At 39.7% G+C, this 22974-nt stretch overlaps 1 protein-coding gene across 1 annotated transcript; it reads right to left on the reverse strand.

The window, feature by feature from the left end:
* Nucleotides 1-1629: 1629 nt before the first annotated feature.
* Nucleotides 1630-21964, reverse strand: LOC100712239 (adhesion G-protein coupled receptor G5). The gene is made up of 12 exons (XM_003437579.4): nt 21908-21964; nt 21534-21678; nt 21213-21329; nt 16485-16610; nt 16299-16344; nt 16033-16130; nt 4627-4742; nt 4024-4292; nt 3853-3943; nt 3460-3589; nt 2082-2238; nt 1630-1960 (listed from the first exon to the last, which is right to left on the reverse strand). Exons 2-12 carry the CDS (start codon nt 21663-21665, stop codon nt 1866-1868), a joined length of 1377 nt encoding a protein of 458 aa, XP_003437627.2. The 5' UTR covers nt 21666-21678; nt 21908-21964; the 3' UTR covers nt 1630-1865.
* Nucleotides 21965-22974: the final 1010 nt, after the last annotated feature.

A 22974-nucleotide genomic window follows, 5' to 3' on the forward strand; every position in this document is an offset into this window, starting at 1 on the left:
GGAGACAATTCCCCTCTCACACACTTCCACACTGTCTCCTCTCCTTTTTTTTCTTTTTCCTTTGTTTTCATTGTTTTATTTCCCATTTTTCATTGTTTTCATCCCATTGTTTTTTATAGTTTTTCACCCACACATCAACCTATTAACTCACTTCTCAAACATCTCTTTTCCTTTCTCTCCAACTGCTCTTCTAACTTTCAACTGGTTCATGCTGAGTGAACCTTTTCCCACAAAACCCTTCTCTGCCATCTAACACAACATACTTTTAACCATATTTCTTACCATGAATATTATTAACATATCTATATCATATTTACTTGATTACATTTTTGATTCCAGTGTTGTATTGGTCTTCACAATCTGCAGCAAAAATAATAATGAGAGATAGGGTACTGTTTTCTTTTACACATGGGGGCGTAATTACAATCTGTATGTCTGAAACAGAGCTCTCTTGTAAATTGTGAATCTCAGTGGGACAACCTGTATAAATAAAGGTTAAATAAATAGAAGCGGTAATGTCAATGAAACATTAATTCAGTTATTACAATTTACTCTGGTTAACAAAAATGGTATTCCTGACACCTCAGAGTGCAGGAGAAGCAGCAGGTACGCCACCTGTTGAAATTGGAATGAAATGCACCAAAACTTTAGATTTTGTAGTGTACACATGACCTGGGTGTTTTGAACCTTGAAGATCCTTATTGTTTCAGTTCAGCTTATAGCCAGTGAGTTTATTTCATGTCTGGTACTGTTTAGTTGTTGTTCTGTGTTGCTGAGTCCTGTGTTTTGGGTCCACAACTCTGCCTGCCAAACACCTACATCCTTGACAAACATGTTACAGAAACAATTTTCATTTTCTTTTATTGTTGATATTAATATCACAGCATTTAGTGAATTAACAATGCATGTTCAGATGTACACAATATAACTACAAAGGACTAAACCAGTACCAGGTGAGGTACTTTCCTAAGCCAAATCACATCAGCAATGCAGAAAGTGTATTTTCCTTTACCTTAAAGGAAAATGTCATTAGATCAAGGAAAGGTTTATAATAATAATAATGAGGATAAGAAAATTGATAATGACTTAGCAAATAGGAGGCGCACTGCAGAGGAAATCTGCTCACACTTATTCTAGACTCCTTCACAACGTTGCAGAGGGTGTCTGATATGTTCACACTACAGTTTAAGATGGACTGCAAAATGTGCATATTGGTTTACTTCAGAATGCTATTATTGATGTAATTTGTGCAAGTCGTATGAATGAGAACGACCAGTAAAAATCATCACTTCATTACTAAGGAACATATGGAATCAGTTAGTGTAAAATAAATACCTGAATCTTCTAACAGCTGAGAAAAGAAACCCTACACTGACGGATATATATATACATGTAGCCTATAAACAGTATTACTAATGTAAATCGCATTATACAGAACCTTGATTAATATAACTTATATAAGCTTATATTCTTCCTGCAAGGCAACAACTTTGCAACTTTCTTACAACAGCATGATGTTCATTGTTGACCTGAGTGTTTAACAGGCTGTTGTTACAAGTTCAAAACATATCAGAAGGTTATGGCATTCGGGGGTACGTCATATGATTAACATTTACATGATCAGCATCAGTTATATAAATTATTTTATTTGTTGGGATTCACTCTTTTAGCTTTAAATCAGCCACATAAGGCTTGTTTTTTGTTTCATTAAGTCTGCTTCTGGAGTCTGCATTTAGATTTGCTACACTTCTTTTCATGACATATTATTAATAATGAAAACATATGTTAGTAGGAACATCTTACAATATTACATATAAACTACACAAACATGGGAGCATCTTGATGAGTTGGTAGTTGTGTTCAAACTACTTGCTTGTGGTAGCCGTTTCACTGGTTGCCATAGCACGGGGATCTTTAGTCTTTCTCAGTGACATCGCAAACCACAGGAATATGAAGAATCCTGCATGACACAAGGGAGAAGTAGTAAAGACTGTGCCTGGTTACAGTTCATGCATACAGATTACAAACATCCATGGTAAAATTGAAAGCAAGTATTTCATCATTCAGCAGGTTGTGCAGACCTTGCAATGAGTTCAGGATGCAGAAGAGGTAGAGGCCAGGAGTGGTCAGATAGCCAAAAGAGAAGAAGATCAGGCCCCAGGTAATGCCGAGCAGAGTGATGACTCCCAGCAGAGTACAAATGTCTTTCTTGGCTCTGTCACGGTTGTGCTGTCCAAACTGATTTGCCAAGCATAAAATGACACATGACATTATAGAACATCTGACAAGCAGCAAGAGAACTTGAAATCTGTTTTAAAACTCATTGTCAGTATTCTTATCTAATCAGGGAAATCACAGTTCTTATCCAGTTTATGTAAAATTGTGCTCTTTAAACTAACATGACTTTTAAATGTGTTTGAACAGTGACCACTAAAACGCTTCCTGTCTACTGACTGAGATAGCATCCTTTTTTCAGTTTGTGTATTATCTTTAGACTCTTTTATTCACTTATACTGCATGCTAAATGGAAATTGATAACATACAAGCAAGCACTTTGACACAAGGAAGAGGTATCTCACTTACAACTTGAGTAAAATTCAAAAAATAATGCACGTTGCCAGTGCTACCCCTCAGCCTCCTCGTAGATAACCCTACGCTATAAAGCTGCAAATCCTAGGTGATTTTTAGAAAGGCTGACCTCTGACCTTGAGGCCAAGGTCACCAGGATTTGAACTTGTCCAAGATTTTTAGCAGCTACACCTACAGTGCCAATTTCAAACCCAACGTTGTCTTATTGCTGAATTTTGGCATTGAAAATCTTAGATGTGCATGGCTGTGTGCCCATCAGCCTTTTATGGTTGAGGGGTAAAAAACAAATCTAGGGACAGATAGGCAGTGGCATTACATTGGAAGGTATTCATTAAGACAAATATTCTCAGTGAGAAGCAGGCAAAAAACAAATTCCATACTGTTCTAAAAAAGTCAAACATGGGAAGATCAAAACTACACACTAGGAAAACAACAAAAATATAAGACGCACTAGAAAATCTAAATGAACAAGGATGCAAGAAAATGGGGAGCCTATATTTGCACAAGTGAGTGATTAGCTGATAGCTAACAGGTGAGACACACAGGTTACACTAATCAGGCAATTACTAAGGACAGAAAATTGATAGGAATACACAACGGTGAGCATTTACACTCAGGAATAGTTCATACCTTAAACCCATTACACAGTTTAGAAATGTACAAGAAGATGGATAAATGTTTATCAGAAAAACTAAATGACTGGTAACCCACTGTCACTTTGTTTATCCTTTGAAATAAAGATGCTACTGAATATTTAACACATGTTCATTGCGGCCTTTTCAAGGGACTGCCAATGGAGAAAAATGTAGACATTAATAAACTTTTCAAGATTTAAAGATGCATTATAAAGATTTAAAGATTAACCCATACCTCTTTGACACGGCGGAGCATCAAAATATGCCAGAGTGTTATCACAAATAGGATCACGTTAAAGAGGAACACCAAGCCGAACAGCACAATTGTAGTCACCACCTTCACTGTCTCATTAGTTATATAACATCTACAAAGGAAGTGATTACAGATCATATTTTAATCTCTCTCACATGCCCAGGTGATTTAGAGTCACATAGTAAGAGTGCATGTAGGTGGAACTACTGACATTCAGAGCCAAACAATTGTGAGATTACATGTTAGGTTAAATAGGATTTTATGCCTTTCCCTTTTTGAGCTTTTATTGTTTAAATAAATCACTCCAATGCGCATACAAAACAGTTTGAGTACAATTATGTTGAGGTGTTACATGCATTCACATTTGTTCCTTACATTATAGTGCTGGTGGAGTTGTCCACAGCAACAGGACCATAAAAACTTCTGTCTATGATCACCACCACTGACACAATGATCGCAGGAACTCCTGAAACACAAGAACTGAGCAGTCATTTCAAAGTTAGCAGACTGATAATAACAGCTTCCTGCTTAAATGGCTCCACTCACCCCATCCCACCACACTGAGTTTGAGCAGGTATCTCTTGATGTAGATGTTGAAGACTTTGACTAAGAGAAGGTAGAGGTGGAATCCTTCCAAGGCCATCCAGCTGAAAGTGGCCAGCAGGGAATAGTGAAGGACAAGAGCCATGTAGAAACAGACCCCAGTGGAGGACACTGCTGCCACTGTGGAACTTAGCAGGAAGTGCAGGTTGAGGATGATGAGAGAAATTGCAAGATTGATGTGGACCTTCATAGAAACATCTAGTCTGAGTGTTCTGTTAGACATTGGAGACAGAGTAAGTGGCAAATTTAGTGGTCATGTCATGGAAGAAAGCCATATCAAGTGAAGAAAGAAGAATGGGATGGTTGACAGAATTACTAACATAATAAAAACTGAACGAATTGCGTTTGCTGTGAAAAGAATGTATTTCCTTTTATTAAAGTAATGAATAAAGATGGAAATTCACAAAGACTAACAAACAAACAAACAAAAAGAACAAACAAGACAGAAAGAAATGAGCAGAGGCTTAGTAACAAGAGCCTGATACTAATAATGCGAGAGAGTAGACGACTGATAAATGCTGAAAGAATGTCATCAAAGAAAGTTACCTATTTGAGATGAAGAGCAAAACCGTGATGGCAAGGGCAAAAAGAGAGACACTACAACCAATTTGGGAAATATACGTCAATATTATTGCGTCTTTTTCTGAGACAGGTCCAGAAACCTGTGGAGAAAACACATATTTACATTAGCTTACTTGTAACCAGAATGTTGCACACAGGCCACAGAAGTTAAACACAACTAACACACTGTTTTCATCATTAACACACTAAACACTCAAAATTGAAAACATATGTTGCAACCTCTTCTTCTGCTTTTTGCTAGATTGAATACAGCTTCATCCAAGAAGATGTATTCATGAGGGCTAACCACTGAGTCAAGCTCAAAGATTCTCTGTACACAACAAACTAATTTTAGTTCTGTAAATGAAATAGTATGATGTATACATGTGGTATGTATACAAGTATACTTATAACTAAATGGTATTTTGCTTGGAATTGAAAGACGACCACATGAGGGTGGAAGAACACGCGTGTGCTCACAACACCAGGAGACACTTACTGTGGATATGGTCCGTCAGAATAATGCAATTCGATTGCATGAAATACAGCAGTGGAGCATCCCATAACATTTGGGACAATGTGATCTTTCACTGTGGTCCAAGAATATGCAATTGGTTTCACAATGAGCAACATTTTATCAATGTGTTTATTCCACCATACTTTTTGGACCCTATTGAGGAGTTTTTCTCAGCATGGAGATGTAAAGTACACGACCGAAACCCTTACACACAGGAAAATCTACTTTAAGCATTGAATGGAGCATGTGGTGAGATAGGAGTGGGATCTTCCCAGGGCTGGATTTTGGCATGCGAAACGATTCTTTCCTCCTGTGGCCTGACCCAGCACAAAGGCATGATGTGAGGCAGAATAAATTATCTTAATATGTTGTAAAAAACATATGATTTTTTAATGTATACATATTTAACCTTTTTACTGCAGTTCTTTTTTTGTTACAATGTGAGTACAAGAATAAATGAATGACTAGATATTTCCAGCTATCCCACAATGTTTTGTATTTATTTCTGTAGTGTGTAATCATTGCTAACTTGTGTTTGCACATTGGCTGGTTTTGTGTGGCTTTTGACAGTAGTGGTTGATTTTGAGTAAAGTTAAAATAGTTTTGGGTCAAATATTTGGTTTTGCAAGACAAGTTAAAGGTTATGTGAGTGTAGCTTGAATTTTACAGTTTGTGTTTAGTGTTTTGACACAAAGAGATGAGATTTTAGGAAATGTGTTTTAGCAATTCAGAAAAACTGTAAAAAAACGCTGCAAAAGCACAGAAAATAAAATGGAAGTTGAATAAATCCAGTGGAAATAGAAAAACCAAGAAAAATCTATATGGGGACACAGTAACATGACAAACCAGCTGGAGAAGCAACAGAAACCAAAACTTGGAGATACAGAGCTGGGACATGCTTAAAATAAGCAGAGGGTTCAGTGTTGGGAGGGAGAAAAATGTAGACACGTTTTCTTTTAGCTGTCTACTGTTAACTTGTCACTTCTGCAGCAGTTCTGTCATGTTATTGTCTCCTATGATTATTTTTTTTTTTTAGCCTTGATGGAATTATTTCTATTTCTGTTGTGTTTTATTCAACTATCATTGTGTTTTGTGGGCTTTTGAAACATTTTTCTATCTGGTGGTGTTTTTGTACGTTGCGATGCATTTGACCTCTCAGGGTCTCTCAGGACCTGCTATCGTGGCAGTATCAATCCACCCACCTCTAGGATCAACTCAAACTGTTAGATGCTTGGATATCATAGCAGAGCTAAACCTCTTACAACTAGGTCTAGAGCTCCAACATAGCCAAGCTGATACCAGCTGTTGGACATTTCTTTAACATTCAAATGTAAAACACTAAACAAAAGAAAATGAACATTAATGAATTTGAAATATAGAGATAAATTTAGAATTTCTGTGATCTTATACTTAGCATCTCTATAAAATCTCAATGTTTTTGTTAAAGTAAAATCTGTTTTGACTGTCAGATGTTTACTCAAGTAAATCAGTCTGTTAACTTTGATCAAGTTTTCAGCAGCTTTTTAATCTGCACTTTTATCCCTCTGAGTTAAACTAGTGGCTTTTTACTGTATTTTTTACTTGTTTTACTAGGCTGTGGTTGTCATGAGGCTGTGAATCACTTCCAGTGTGTATGCAGCTTTAGCTTCACATCACAGCCATCTAGGAGAGGGTTTTTTTTCTAAAATCATTCTAGGAAGATTACTATGCATTACTCTAGTGATGTTTTCAGTGGTAAGTTTTCATTGATATACAGGATAATGTAGTTCCTTTGCCAACTGACTTTGGGTCAGTTGTGTTTAAACAAAATAACTGATGCCTCACTGACTGATATGAATGGCTAAAGCTATTATGGGACATAAAACCTAAACATTGGTTAGGGTCAGAAAAAGGCTCTAATGGTTATTTGTTATAATAAGTTTAAACATGGTGGTAACAGGCATGTCTGCCCCTCCTCCTACACACAGAGGGAAGAAGGGAGCAACATTAAACAGCTATGCACTTCTTCAGGTCACCAGCACTAAAATGTACAGGAGTCAAGATATTCAAAGAAGTCATCTCCACTCCAAATGAATAGCAGCTCTTGAATTCAATTTTATATAACGAAGAAAGTCAATTCTACCAATGCGAACACAACATAATGGGAGGTGTTCACAGGAACAGATTAGATCACCTAATACGTGTCAGATACGAGGCTGACTCATCTGAATGACATCAAACTCAGCAACACACTTACTCAAATCTCCAGTACCACAGCTGCAAATGCTTGTTGAACAACCAACCAAAAGGATTTCTTTTTCAAAAGAAATTATGTTGCACATTTGTTGTTAGATTTGTATTGTTGATTGTCATTTATGCTCAGAAATATTTACTCATATATGCTTAGAAGTATATAATCATTTGTAGATTGAAAGAATGTCTCATCCTAGGAGGTCTGTAACAACTCTGTGTAGCATGAAGAGGGGAGTGCGTTCACTCCTCTTCAGAGTGTTCTGGCATAGATCACACACCTCCTAGGAGAGGTCGTATCTTCTCTTGCTGATATATGGTATAGCAAACACACGTATATCTGTTTGAGTCTAAGTGCCTTTTGTTTAGATGGACGGCTCTGGGGAGTCTTCCTGGGGTCACAGGTTGACCCCACATACACACACACACACACACACACAAGGTATTCTTTGTTCACATGTATACCTATAAGAGGTCATATGTTAATGAACCTATGCATATTCATGGAACCACAATAAAAGAGCAGTGTTACGGGGGAACGGACGAGAGCAACTGGGGTCAAGCGAAGGAACGGCGCCTGTCCAGTTCTCTCCCGTGCACGTGAAACATTAAGAATGTTGCCTACTTGTGTCTTGCTTGCTGTGTAATCACATTGCCTTCAACGTTCCAGCGAATAGGTTCAAGCTACAAACCTATCATTAATTGGTCCTTCGAGCCGGATCCCTGGAGTCGGCATTCACCGAGGAGAGAACCCTGACGTCAGCGAGACGTGAGAATTTGTCATCGGGCCGGTGGATTAGCTGTCTGTTTTCTCTCCCCGACGAATGACGATCGGCGGGATCCGAGGCTGATATTACACGCTAAGCAACGCCGAGTAAGTTGGAAGAGTTGACTGGGTTAGTGTCCCAGAACTGGGTTAGGGTCCCGAGAGAGAGGTTTTGGAGAAATCGCCCAGGGTTTGTGTCCCAAGCGTCCCTTCATTGGGCTTTGTCGCGCGGCTGGGTTAGTGTCCCAGAACTGGGTTAGGGTCCCAGAACTGGGTTGGTGTCCCGAGCGGTCCGGTGTGGGTCCGGAGTAGGCCTATTTTGTGCTGTTGGGTGGATGTGTTTGTGTGAGTGGGTGCAGAGCAGAACACGTGGTCTGTGACAGCTGTTGTTGTTATCATGGGTTCCCGAGCAAGTAAGACTGCCTCACAGGGAGACAACACATTTTTGCAAGAATTTACTCCCAACAGTGCGAGGTATTTATATTCTCATAACTGTCATGAGCGTAAACTAGTCACGGGAGAATCTCAAATGTTAGAAGTTTTCAGGAAAACAGCAGCCTTGAAGAGTGTGTGGAGAAGGCCAGCCCACATCAGCAGCAGTTAAGCTATGCTCTGGTGAATGGCTTCCCCCACCCCGTGCTGACACAAAATGTTTAGATGATTCTTTAGATTGCCCTGATCAACAATGGCCTGTGCTCCAGACCATTACTTTAACCAGTTGTTAACAGTAATCTGCATTAAGCTTAAGGTTGCTCAAATTCAGTACAATGACATATGAGATGAAGTAAAATAGGTAAATATTTTACCTCATTACGTGCATAGAGGCACTTGACCTGTTTGAAAACTGTCATCCTAATATGAGCCATTGTTGAGATATAGAGCACACCTATGAAAACAACTAATATGTTGAACCCTGTGTGAAACAGCTGAAAACTACATGATGGAGAAGCTGAGTTGAATATGAAAATGTAAGTCTTTGCCACTGTGGGCAAAGCACGCAACCACTGTGTGAGGTTGTGTTGCTGTCTCTTCTGAGCTGATGAGCAAGCTACACATGATCAGATCAGGAGCTGGCTGAGAACTCATCAGAGAGGGGGGAAGAGAACTATGATAACTCGAGTATGTAGCGTATCCGTGAGTTCAGCTTCTTCTTTCAGATGCGCAGCAGTTTTCCTGGATCTTGATTCATGTGTGTAGAGTGTTCATAGCATCAGCATCATGTTTTTGTTTATTTGTTTTGTTGGGTTGAAAAATAATTAAATAAACTTGTGATCATACTTATGGATCACCATGGCACATATCATCAGCCATATGATTTATTTATGCAGATGAAAAAAAGTGAGTGTGAATGTGCCTGACGTCGCAGTGTGTGTGTGCGCTGTGTAAACGTAATTGTCACAAATTGTGAGAGTGGTGATTCTGCAGGTCACCAGCTAGTGTAAAGAAAAAAAGAGTAAAAAAGAGACAGAATCTACATTGTAGATGAAAAATCATAGGAAAAAGTTTTGTGTCTATCAGCCAAGAACAACTACAATCTCATTTTCTGCTTTTAAGAAAGGAGAGTTCTGTGTGTTGGTTAAGCAGTGATAATAATAATGGAAATGTCTTAGTTTTGTCACTTTCAGATGAAAAGCAGACCTGGATCGATTTTTCACATGCAGCAGTCGGAAGAAAGTTATAGTTTAAGATCATTGGAAATGTTCAGGCCAATTTTTGGGCTAACTTATTTACAGCACCATGTGTCCCTCAACCTCACAAGTGAGCTCTCACTCCTCCCTGAAGACAAGGAATGCAGTTCCAAAGAGCAATAATATGGCAGATAAAGAGACAGCAGCAAAGTCCTGAGCAAAGAGTCCCAGCAAGCAGCAGCAGTGTGGACAAACAGTATCAAAGAAGAAGAGCAAACCATCATCCTGACTGATTGGATGAATGACACTGTGTTTCCAGCAAGCTGCAAATTCACTGTGCTTGTGAAAAGGACGTTTGAGGAGAACTGAGGAGACTGTTGGAGTTTGACATTTGCCACCTTTGGAGAAAATGGCAAGAAGAGACAGTGGAACACAGGACAAAGCTGAAGAAGAACTGCCGGCTGTTGGACTGTTGAAGTGGGAGAGGACAACAGAGTGAGAGGAGGTAAGAACACAGAGAGTGCTGTTGTTTAATGTGGGAAATCAAAATTTGGGTTAGCAAACCTGGGGAAAAGAAAACTGACTGTTTAAGTGGAGAATTGTGAAGGAATCTGAAACACTGCAAAAAGAAACATATACAAAATCACACACACAAGCAGAACATGCATTAACCCTACTAACACAAACACAAGAGAGCTCATGAAGAGTAGACAACATCTTAAGCATGTGAGTCTGTTTATCATCTTGTCCAAGTCACTTAGTGTGATGAGAAGTGATGCAGAGATCATTGGACTCACAGCACATTAGTTGAAAATGATGATCAATGAATGGCAGAGAAGTGTGTAGGAAAGGCAGCTTTAAGAACATGCCCTGCTGGAGTTGCAGCTCCACAGACATTGATTAAACCTGCCTAATAACACACACACACACATGCAATGAAGATCAGCTTGTTATCTCTCATCAGTGTTAAAATAGTGTAAATTTAACAGAGACTTGTTATCAAATGCTGAATTTATCCAATGCTGACAGTTAACTAACTATGTTGCAGGACAGCAGTTTAACTTTTGTGGGAAAAAAAATTCTGGTTTGACCAACCAGTGATCAGACAATAAATTTAGTTGTTAATATAGTAAATTGGGAGATGCTTTCTGCTTCATTGATGCAGCACAAGTAATTTACTGTATGAGGGAAATACTATTTTTGTGATAATATTTTGAACATGGTCAAAGGAGTTTGCAAAGAAAAGCGTCTGGACTTCTTTAAGTTGCTTGAAGACGTTTCACCTCTCATCCGAGAAGCTTCTTCAGTTCTAAGGTCAAATGGCCGAGAGTCCCAGATTTAAACCCAGTGGGAGTATCCCCCCAAAGAGGGACAAAGGACCCCCTGGTGATCCTCTAATCACATGCGCCAAGGTGTGAAAGCGGGTGTGGGACCTAATCAGCCAGGGTTTCGGGTGAGCCCATTGTGAAACCTGACCCCACCTTGTCATGTGAATTCCTGAGGTCAGATGGCCCAGGATGTGAGTGGGCGTTAAGGCGTCTGGGGAGGGAACTCAAAACTGGATTATAGATGGCAGACAGTTGGTGTCGTACACCAACTGTCTGCCACCAACTGTCTGTGTACGACACCAACAGACAGTTGGTGTCGTACACCAACTGTCTGCCACCAACTGTCTGTGTACGACACCAACAGACAGTTGGTGTCGTACACCAACTGTCTGCCATCTATAATCCAGTTTTGAGTTCCCTCCCCAGACGCCTTAACGCCCACTCACATCCTGGGCCATCTGACCTCAGGAAATCACATGACAGGGTGGGGCCAGGTTTCACAATGGGCTCACCCGAAACCCTGGCTGATTAGGTCCCACACCCGCTTTCACACCTTGGCGCATGTGATTAGAGGATCACCAGGGGGTCCTTTGTCCCTCCTTGGGGGGATACTCCCACTGGGTTTAAATCTGGGACTCTCGGCCATTTGACCTTAGAACTGAAGAAGCTTCTCGGATGAGAGGTGAAACGTCTTCAAGCAACTTAAAGAAGTCCAGACGCTTTTCTTTGCAAACTCCTTTGACTACGATGACCTGGATGACTGAGAACCTTCACAGATATTTTGAACATGCATTTCTGTTGTCCTGTCATCTTAGTGGGTTAATAGCTGATATGCAAATTAGTTGATAGTTCTTAGATCAATGAAAGGTGACTGAATTCTAGCACAAGTGAATGGGATGTGTTGGAGTGGAGACTCTAAAACACTGAGTTTCCTGTTGTGATGTGCGAGTGAATCCTGTACCCAGATACACAACTCTGAATACATGAGAACAAACTTCTTTTGCGAAATGCATGACAACATGTCACATGTTTTATGATGAAGGGGAAAAAGGAAAACTAAATAAAATCTGTGGCCTAAATGAGTAAAAAGTACAGTCCTGGGGATTAAAATTCATAGCTAATAAGACATGAGGCTTATGTTGTGTGTTGTGCGGCTAATGGTTGGGTTGGTTTTGAATTAATCTAGCTGATGATTTTTCTTTTGTTGTGAAGTTGAGCCTGCCAATTAGTATGATGGTATGATAAACCATGCTAATGGTATGATTTACCCTCCTGAGATGAGGAGCGTGTGTCATGACTTAACGAGGCCTTTTTATTTTGATACTTTTACAGTGCACTGAAAGTTTTGTTTGATGATCTCTGTTTGAGCAGATCTGCACGATTAGAACTGAAGCGCTATACGACGCGTCGTCGAGAAAATTGTTGCAAGTGAATTTCTCCAAAAGATTGCAATGGGCTCTGGAGAAAGCCACTTATATGGGACAATTAGAAAATAGGTCCCTACCCAAAAAAGGATTAAGCAAGATAATCCCATATAAAGTTCTTCTTTTCTTTTTGAAATGACGTCATTTTGCTAAGAGTGGAAACTAAAGGCGACAATAGGTTCCACTATCAGCAAAGAAAGAATGAAAGAATGCATGAATGAATGAGTGAGAGAAAATAAAATTGACTGACTGGTAAAAGCGGACAGAAACTGACAGACTGACTGACATCACTGTGCGAAGTTAACCCCCACCTGACAAAGGTGCAGACGAATCTATGTGTGTTTCTTTTTACAGGAGCAGAAAGATGACAACAACATTTGAGGTTGCGTGAGCTTTGGCCATACCGATTTAACCTTTTAAATGCCACTTTCTGTGTCTGTGCATCTACCAGGGGTGTTATTCACTACCTTGTGTTGCTCACAGAGGTAACTGTGAGAAAGTGTGTATACACCTGCGCAGCGCTAACTTTTCTACAGCATTACAGTTCTTCATGTGATTTGATCATGTGATTTATACCAGGACAGCTGGTTGATGTTTTTTACTACAGGATTTCTGGGTTTATGTGTGAAGAAAACTGTGTTTACAGGTCATGAGTTGGTGATGCTGTTACACTGTGTTGTTGGGAAAATGTGAAGGTTACTTTGACGATGTGAATAACATGTGAGACATTTCCTGTGTTGAAACTAGTGTTACTTCTTTCCACAGCTATGGATGGCTAACTTTATGGTCTTTTTATAGCACCTCTGGAACCTGTCAACTTCTGCCTGATCACCAGGATTATCCATGTGTGTTGCTAATGTTTGTTTTTCTAAGAGTGCATGTAGAGGATTCAGCAGAGACGGACAAGTAACATGAGAAAGCAACTAAGAGATGCAGTGTTTATGGAATAGTTTGATATGGGGCTCATTAGCTGGCCACTACTGAGCTCCTAGTGTTAAATACATGGAGTGACTTTGCTTAAGGGAAGTCACCGATTACATTAATGTTAACTGAGTACATGGGATGATCCATGTCTGAGGCAAATTATGCCAATAATTGTAGTTTACTGATTTGAGAAAACCTGCACATGATACTTGTCCTGTTGATGCTTTATTACTCTAATGTTACAATTGTTTATAAGTGTGGAGTTTGATTTCACTTCCAGATCTTGTTTTCCAGGCCATGATGGTGTGTATGATGGCTCCAGGCAGAGCCAGATGTTGAGCACACTTACTGTGCAAAACACACTAACATCTTTTATTGCAGGGTTATGGTGCTGCTCCAGAGGGGGAGACGCCCTGATGTTGCCTGGGACATGATCTAGCTAACCTTTTTCTTTCAGACAGGAATCTGGTTTTGATGAGTTGACTCATGGGAGTGTCCATGCGTCAAGAGGAGGGGTCCAGAATTACATGAAACTATGTTTTCTAAACTATGTTTTTTAAGATTGTTGCAGTGATTTGTGTGATTAACAGTTCCTCAACGGGTATTAAACCTATGCAAGTGGTGCATCTGTGTTCAGATGAGGCTTTGATGGGCCATAAATGAAGCTCACTGAACTAAAGAATGTGGTTTGATGATGCTTTACATGCTTTCCAAATAGAAGTTTTTCCTCCTAGCAAGGAAATACAGGTGCAGCAGTTAAAGTATTGCTGAAAGGAATCTCCTGAGAAATCTTCTGAGGCCCAGTGAGAAGCGAGAACCCATTCCAGGCAGAGCTGACAGCCCAGGCAGTGGTTGAGGTCAAAGGTCGAGCTGTTTGGGGCCCATCATGAGATCAAATTTCGGAGCCACAGCAAGGACCACGAAGCTGCGTTGGAATGAGAGCTGTGCCAAGGGGGCTTTCCAGAGGCCAACAGAGGAGATTGTGGACAACAGACGGGCACCTGAAGGATGAGGGGAGCGTGCCAAGCTCCTTCGACAACGCAGGGGGAGTCCAAGGATGACATCATGATTCTGTGAGAAGCACAGGAACCAGAAGCTATGGTGGTGATGATAGCAGTTTCCTATGAACATCACCTAATGCTGTGTCACTGTACTGTGCATACGATGGCACACTGAAGACTGCTGTGATCATAACAGCAGTAAGATAACTGGATCCAGTACCCTTTCCAGGGTTTTTCCTGCAGAGGATGGACAATGGAGGAGTCATAAATATCCCCCACAGGATGGAGGCCTGAAGTGAGGTGATGGGGGTTGGCAGAGAGGCCATAAAACTAGAGTGCTGAAGAGGTCTGCAGCTTTCACGATAGCTGAGACCGATGTTGACAAACAACAAACTCAACTGGTATGTTTGAATGTCTATTCTATATACATTTGGACTCTGGTCCTATGAACAGTGATGGAAACAACTGGAAGACACATTTATGACGTCCTGCAGAACTTAAACCACTCTGCAGAGAGACGTGCGATTTACATGTCTTGCAGAGGAGCACCATCAAGCTGGAGTGTTTTTGAAAATGTTAATTTCTCTTATGACCATTAACAATTCACTTGTTTGCTCGTAGGATGCAGTTTACCATTGGGTGAGAAATTGGATAACTGCTAAAATATTTGTCAGACTGTGTGCGTTGACATATGCTGAGTATAAAAATGTTTGCATTGACACTGTCAGACATGACGTATTCATAACTGGGTACTTTTCTAGCATAATTGCCAAAAGGGGGGAAATGTTAGATTTGTATTGTTGATTGTCATTTATGCTTAGAAATATTTACTCATATATGCTTAGAAGTATATAATCATTTGTAGATTGAAAGAATGTCTCATCCTAGGAGGTCTGTAACAACTCTGTGTAGCATGAAGAGGGGAGTGCGTTCACTCCTCTTCAGAGTGTTCTGGCATAGATCACACACCTCCTAGGAGAGGTCGTATCTTCTCTTGCTGATATATGGTATAGCAAACACACGTATATCTGTTTGAGTCTAAGTGCCTTTTGTTTAGATGGACGGCTCTGGGGAGTCTTCCTGGGGTCACAGGTTGACCCCACACACACACATACACACACACACACACACACAAGGTATTCTTTGTTCACATGTATACCTATAAGAGGTCATATGTTAATGAACCTATGCATATTCATGGAACCACAATAAAAGAGCAGTGTTACGGGGGAACGGACGAGAGCAACTGGGGTCAAGCGAAGGAACGGCGCCTGTCCAGTTCTCTCCCGTGCCCGTGAAACATTAAGAATGTTGCCTACTCGTGTCTTGCTTGCTGTGTAATCACATTGCCTTCAACGTTCCAGCGAATAGGTTCAAGCTACAAACCTATCATTTGTTATGTTTAAAAATGTGCTAAAATGTTAATAAATAAATAAATAGATAGTAGATTTCTTTGAAATTATTGTTTGTTTTGCTATGATCAGACAAAAATAAAATAAATGAATCGATCCTGTATTAATTTGGTTTTGTATATCCTGAATTCCTCTTTATATAATCAATGAGTCCAGTCTTACTGTGAGGAGTACACCAAAGTACGTGAGGTGGTCACAGGAACAGGTGACATTACTCTGGTTACGTGTCCAAAGTGTTTCACAGCCATCCTCAATATAATCTGGTAAGCAAAACAAAGAGATCCATTATAGATAAGATGCCACCAATGAATTACATAAGTTCAATTTTTAGGTCCCTATTGAAACCATAAACCTCAATTATTCCTATTCATAAAATAACATATTTGGGTCACATGTATTCATGACAGATGTGATTACTGGTTACTCACTTCCTGTTGACAAATTTAAGAACTGACAGGAGAGACTCTGGTTTTCCTGTAACACAATTATACTGCATGTTATGTTATACATATTATATCATATTTAGTCACATACACAATGCATTCCATATGTTATTTAATACTATAATATGTAAAGTATGAATGGAATAAATGATGAAATGAAGTTGCTCTTACATTTATATTTTTGGTAACCGGCATGGTTATGTTGACACGTTCACGTAGTCCTGATATCTTCTTCTTTTGTACAATCAGGCCAACTAGTTTTCGATTATAGAGTTTATGTGCCACTTCAGACAGATTCTAAAATACAAGACACATTGATATTAATGGGAAAGTGTGTCTAAAACATGCATCATGTAAGATTTTCTCACTATTCTAAAGTGCTTTTAAAGTATCCAAAAGGAAAAGACCCCCAGTGATGGTTATTTCTTACTGGTGTACTTAAATTCCTACAAGTTTATCTAAATGTATATTGATTTACATTTGGTGTATTGTTGTAAACAGTAACTGCAGAAGAGCATCCACTTTGCACAACTAGCATATTCCTCTAGCATATTGGCGTGAATGACCAAAGAGCATAGTGACCAATTTTTTTTTCTAAAAGAATAAAAAATATATGTATGTGTTTCCAGTGTCTTTTATTCAAAGCATATGTGAATATGTATTTGTGGTTAGTGGCAGAACTGCACAGACATATCATGAACCACATCACTCTGGTTTTAACAGTTCACAGTAATCAGCTGTCAATTAAATAGCTGTTTTAACCTAATTTATTGCAGTGGCATTAATAAGGACATGAAAACCATGAATAAAATTCCTGAAATGTCCATTGTAGAGTTCAAAATTACTGCCCAAATACACACACAAGTACAGCCATAAATGTTACAAATGAATGATAGTATGTGTTCTAAGAAGACTCATTCAAAGATGAAATTACTAACAATGATGATCTTGTCACAGCGCATTATTCTGTAGGAAAAACTGAGGCCTGGAATCCATGTGAATAATGGAATTAATGGCAGCGACAAACTGATTTCAAGCCAGAGTGCTATTTAGAGGCAATATTTCTTTAATCTTGTTGGGATACAACAAACAAAACTAACCAACCATGGTAGTTAAATAATACAGTGTAAATATTAGACAGAATTAGTATAGATCAGGGGTCGGCAACCCACGGCTCCGGAGCCTCTTTCATCCTTATACTGTGGCTCCACATGGCTTGGGAAAATAAATTATGAGAATTTAACTGAAGTGTAATTTATTTGCATTAGTTCTTTTTTAAAATTGTAGTTCTAAATTAGAAGATTAGTGTGATCTTGAAATATTAAAATAAAATTATTAACTCGTGTTTGAAACAAGGAATGCCATCCCCGACACATAAACATGAAGTAATGTGCATTCAGATTCATGATGATCTTCGGATCCACAGATGTATGTGAGCAGCTATTTTCCACTATGAACTATGTTAAAAACAAACACCGCTCACGCCTCACAGATGACAGCTTACAGTCCTGCGTAGATGAAAGTGACTTCGTACAGCCCCGATTTGCAGACGATGTGCGCAGAGGTTCAGGAGCAGAAGTCCCATTAACCAGGTAAAATAAATATTTATGCAGATATTTAGCAAATATTTCTTTTTCATTGTTTAGTGAGATTGCTTTTTTTCCAAGTTATTTTTTAAATTCAGGTCAAGGCTCCGCTACACGCTCTGAAAGCCCATAATAATGCCAATAGTTATAATTGATTGGTAACTGAGAATTGGCCACATTCACAGCTGTATTGACTCGTTGTGGATGCGGTCTATTTCATGTTTAAGGACTCTAATTAACAGATCTAATTAACAGAGGAAACAGCGACAGTAAGGGAAGAATATGCAGTGCCACACTATCAGATGCCAGTGACGGTTGAGCTCAGTGATGGATCAGGTGAGCTGGATTTTACGGCTGAATCAAGACAAATTCCCCTGCTGTGGTCAGTGAGGGAAAGACAGTGGGGAACAAAAGGAGTTGCAAATGTGAAGTTCATATTAACACACAGGTTTTGTTTGTAGGCAGTTCTGCGGATGCAGGCACTGGGCAGAGCCAGGAGTTCAACAGATTTAAGATGATAACTAAATTAATTTCATTCCGCCACACAGGGTGGCAGGGCTGGAGCAACGATACTCGAGAGGAGAGTTTCTGATGTTGTCTGAGACATGATGTCACTAACCTTTTCTTTCAATTTCCTAGTTCTGGTGAATTTACACATGGGAGTGTGTCAAAAGGGGGGAATTCGAGATTTAACATGAAACAATGGTTTCTATGATCATTTTTATAAGTTTACTTGTGTGTTAAATAATTAAGGTACGGTAAAATTTAAGATTATAATGACCCAGAAGTTTCCAGAATTCCAGACTTTTTCTAGAGAACCAGTGAGAAGCATAAATCATTTCACACGTTCAAACGTATGAAACGAGGGAAAACGTTAGGATTGAGAATGTTTTATAATTATTTTCATACACACATTGCAAATGTGCTCATGAGAGTTGGCACTCAGTCTTTGAAGGCCATAAGCTTCATTTGGCGTGACTGTCAAAGACTGGCAAACACGCTTACACACATAGATTATGATTAGACAAAGTCTCTGGGTCAGAGAGTCCCAACCATGATATTCTAAACCAACTTTGAATCACTGGAAGAACAATGGATAATAACATTAGATTATCTTTTTTTTTTTTTCCCGGCCGCCTGTCCCGTTTGGTTCTTTTGCCATCAGAATTATTGTCTGAAGGCAAAGAGAGAAGCCCAACGGAATTACTTTACCAAGTGGACTATCCCTGCCTTGCCGTATTGGTCCATTTGATTGACCTTTATTGTTATTATTTATTTTATTTTCAGTTGTTACAGACGGGACAGACATGACCGGGGAGAAGGAGGGAAACAAAGACAGCGGGGAAGACGAATAGTGATGAAGAGCAAAGAAAAGGGAAAAGAAAAGTGGGGGGGCAAAAAATACATATTTTTATATATATCACCTGGATCACCTGTTGAGAGAAAAAAAAAGACAAAACAAGCAAACAAAAACAGCAATATAATAAACATAACACCATCGCAATACTCTATGTGTATATAGCAGTAAATATTAAATATTGAATATTATTATGCAGCACATAAGATTTACAGCGCATAGTGTGCTTTGAGGTAGGAACCAAAAAGGGTGCAGTTTGTGTGTGTGAGGACCCGTGTGTACACCTGTGAGCATGAGCAAGCTTGTATTTTAAGAGGGTGTGGGGAGCCACAGCCCAGTCCTCCAGGGCCTGAAGCAGGTATGGAGGAGATCCAGGCTCCAGACATCCAGAGGCCCTCAGAGCACAAGAGACCAAGGAAGACCAACGGAGGGGCAACCGTGCCACTATCCCGGAAAGAGCTGAGGAGAGCCCCAGATGAGGGGTCACTCAGCAGCCGCGGAGCAGAAGCCAGGGGGGTTCCAGTGACGTGCCCGTGAGCTCCGCTGGCAGCCAGCTGTGCCTGAGTGACCAAGCCCCAGGCCGAGAGGCCGAGGGCACCCCGCCCCCGAAGGGGCCCGAGCGAGCCCCAGGCTCCAGGCCCCGACAAGCAGCCACCAGGAGTGAGCTGGTGCGTACCTGGACGCCCATCCCCGGACTCAAAGAACCACCAATGCACCGATGTCTGAGGGCGTCTGCCACTGGCACATTAGATTATCAAGTCGAGGCAGAGAGGTGTTTGGCTTTTCTGTTTCTTACAGAGAAAGGTGCAGACACCAGACGAGGTCATGGAGATATGAGGATCCTTCGCAGCAGACACAGAGACTGCCAAGACAGCAATTGGGGTCAAGGGTCATGCCGTTTGGGGTCCTGCTAGTCACCTCGAGAGAATCCCAGAATCACAGCAATAACCATGAAGGGGCTGGTGGAAATCCAGACGCACCAGACCAAGGAGGCCCGAATGGCTCTGACCAAAAAAGGGGGACACGGCTGTGACCCCAAAAAGAACACATAAATCTCGGCCATAGGGGCAGAATAATCCGAAGGGTAGTCGACCCCTGAGGTTTGAAGAAAGAAGACGAGCAGAGAATCACCCAACTGGAAGACACTGGTAGCTGCAGAAATAAAATAAAGGTCAAAAACTCCTCGGACAGAGGTTCTAGTCTGAGTACGTTTGAAGGCTTAAGGTAGCACCATGATGAGGGTGGGGGGAAACTGGAGCACCAAAATAAAGTTGTGGGAGAACTGGAGAGTGATGGGAGTGTTATTTGTAACTACTGTTGTTGTTGTAACCATTATTTTTCTGGCATTTGAATTACCCAAACACAGAGGGCATCAGGGGCAAGAAGAAATGGACTTCGCAACACTGGATTGTAAGGTGTAAGTGATCTGTTTTTAAAATACGGCTATAGGCCACACTATGCCTTGGATTAAAGATTGTGAAATCTTTACACTGTTTATGATGCATTACACTGCTGAGTTATAAGAAATGCTGTTTGTGTAGAATCATGGCCTTCCCTTTCTGATTACAAAGAGAACAGAACATACCGTAGAGGTTTTCTGCCCCATCTCATCAGGAGGAGATAAAACAGGAAGCCAAGGTCATAACTTAGGCTCACTGAGAGATGGAAAGAATGTGAATGCTCAGTGTGGAGGGGGGCTGAAGCTATAAGAATGTGACAAACAGTCAGACACTTCGAGATCTGGCAGACACCCTCCTGTCCACATCTCCCGTCCGGATGTTTATGCTCAAAGTGTTGTATGGAATAATGACAATTGTATGGAATAAAGAGATTGTTGATTGAGCATTTATACACCGAATGTTGTTCTTCCTTCAGCCCAAAGATCAAAGAATTGGGATATTTAACACTATTCACATCCTTTTCGATACATTTATATAACCAAGTGTAATGTCTTACCTCCTTAGTTTCAGGAAATGTAAACACAGAAAACACAATCTTGTTGTTTGGTCCAGCACCCAGTTCTGCTGGTAGTTGAACACTCACTGTGCTGTTGGGGAGAGGAGCCACGTACGCCTATATCATCAGAAACAGAGCGAAACACTGCATGTAAATATTGTAACAGTGTAATGTAAATCTCACATCTACTGCACACTTGAGTAATGCAGATACTTTTGGTAATATAGTGAATTTCAGTCAAGACCAAAATGAAAAAATGCCAGCGAGTGATGTAGTTTGACTTCATGTTTGCCACTAAGAATATTTTTTCTGTTTTCATACCTCGGTGTCATTGGCATACATTTCAATGTGTTCAGAGATATTTGGCTGGTACACAAGGACCACTAAATTGCAGAAAGGATTTGCGATTAATGTGGGTCCTTTTAATTCTGTTGTCTCAAGAACCTTTTCCATGTTTGCTAAGGACCTTAGGGAAAAAAATGACAAGATGATAATATGAATCATTTTGATTTATAACTATTCAGTGATTTCATATCATAAGAATGTATTATTTTTGAATATGATTTAAATCTCAACTCTCTACTAATTCTTTATACTTTACTCTCACGTTAATGTTAGATCTAAGGGTTTTTTTTAAACTCAGAAACAGAAAGAAACACAGACAAAAAATAAATCATAAAAATGTAAATGTTTACGTGATGGTGTCCTCAGGGCCCCTTGAAAAGTTGCATGTATTCGTCAAACAGATTTTAGCTGTTAAGAAAAAAAGGATACATATCATACCCTGTTATGATATATACATATACACATACATACACATATACACATACACATATATATATCTATACATATAGATATATATATGACAATACTTTTTAGAGTTCTTTTTCTATGCTTAAGTACTTTCTATCTAACATTTACACCCTTTCATATGCCAGTCAATTCATTGGAAAGCAAACCAGGATTATCATCTTGCCAAGCAACATGTTTCAAGTTTTATTGTCATGTACAGATAAACATTGTAGCCACATTTATCCAAAATGAAATTCTTTGGCTCGTGCTCCTCAGCTTTACATGAGCATATAGAGAGTGTGCAGTTATATTAAGAAGAAAATAACAGAATTTAGCAGTAGAACAATAATAATAATAATAATAACCATGAAAAGGAGAAAAGGAGAGAAAAAAAGTATTAAATATTAGAGAATTGAAGACGAGTTGGTATTTACAAGTTTGTGCAGGCAGTTTGTGGAGGCAGGAATCAAACCACCAACCTTCCAATTAGCACATGACCTGCTCTACCTCCTGAGCTAAAGCCACTCCAACAGAGCTCAAGGGCACTTGATTCAGTTTTTTTTGTTTTGTTTTTGAAACAGGCTTTTTAGTGTTGTAACTAATGTTTTCACTTCTGTTCTAGACTGTATATGCATCTGTAGCTTTATATTCAACAGCATGCTGCTTTTTACCCCGCATTTCAAAGAGTTCAGAGTAACAGACAGAAACAGTCCATGTGAGCGGCAGACACTCATTTCACTACATCACATCCATACCAAGGGCGTAGATTTGGTTTTGGCATTGGTGGGGACGGATGATTCAGCCACCGAACCCTGCCCTGTTTCTTTTTTTTTCCTTTTTGTTTTTGCTTCTTAATAAAAAAAAGGGAGAAATATACTTGTCTACATATGCTATTCTACATGCTTTAAAACCATTTAAAATTACAATTCATAGTTTTATATGTGAATTATATAATGTTAAATTACTATTA

This window comes from Oreochromis niloticus, linkage group LG1 (genome assembly GCF_001858045.2).
Source record: "Oreochromis niloticus isolate F11D_XX linkage group LG1, O_niloticus_UMD_NMBU, whole genome shotgun sequence".
Lineage (NCBI taxonomy): Eukaryota > Metazoa > Chordata > Actinopteri > Cichliformes > Cichlidae > Oreochromis > Oreochromis niloticus.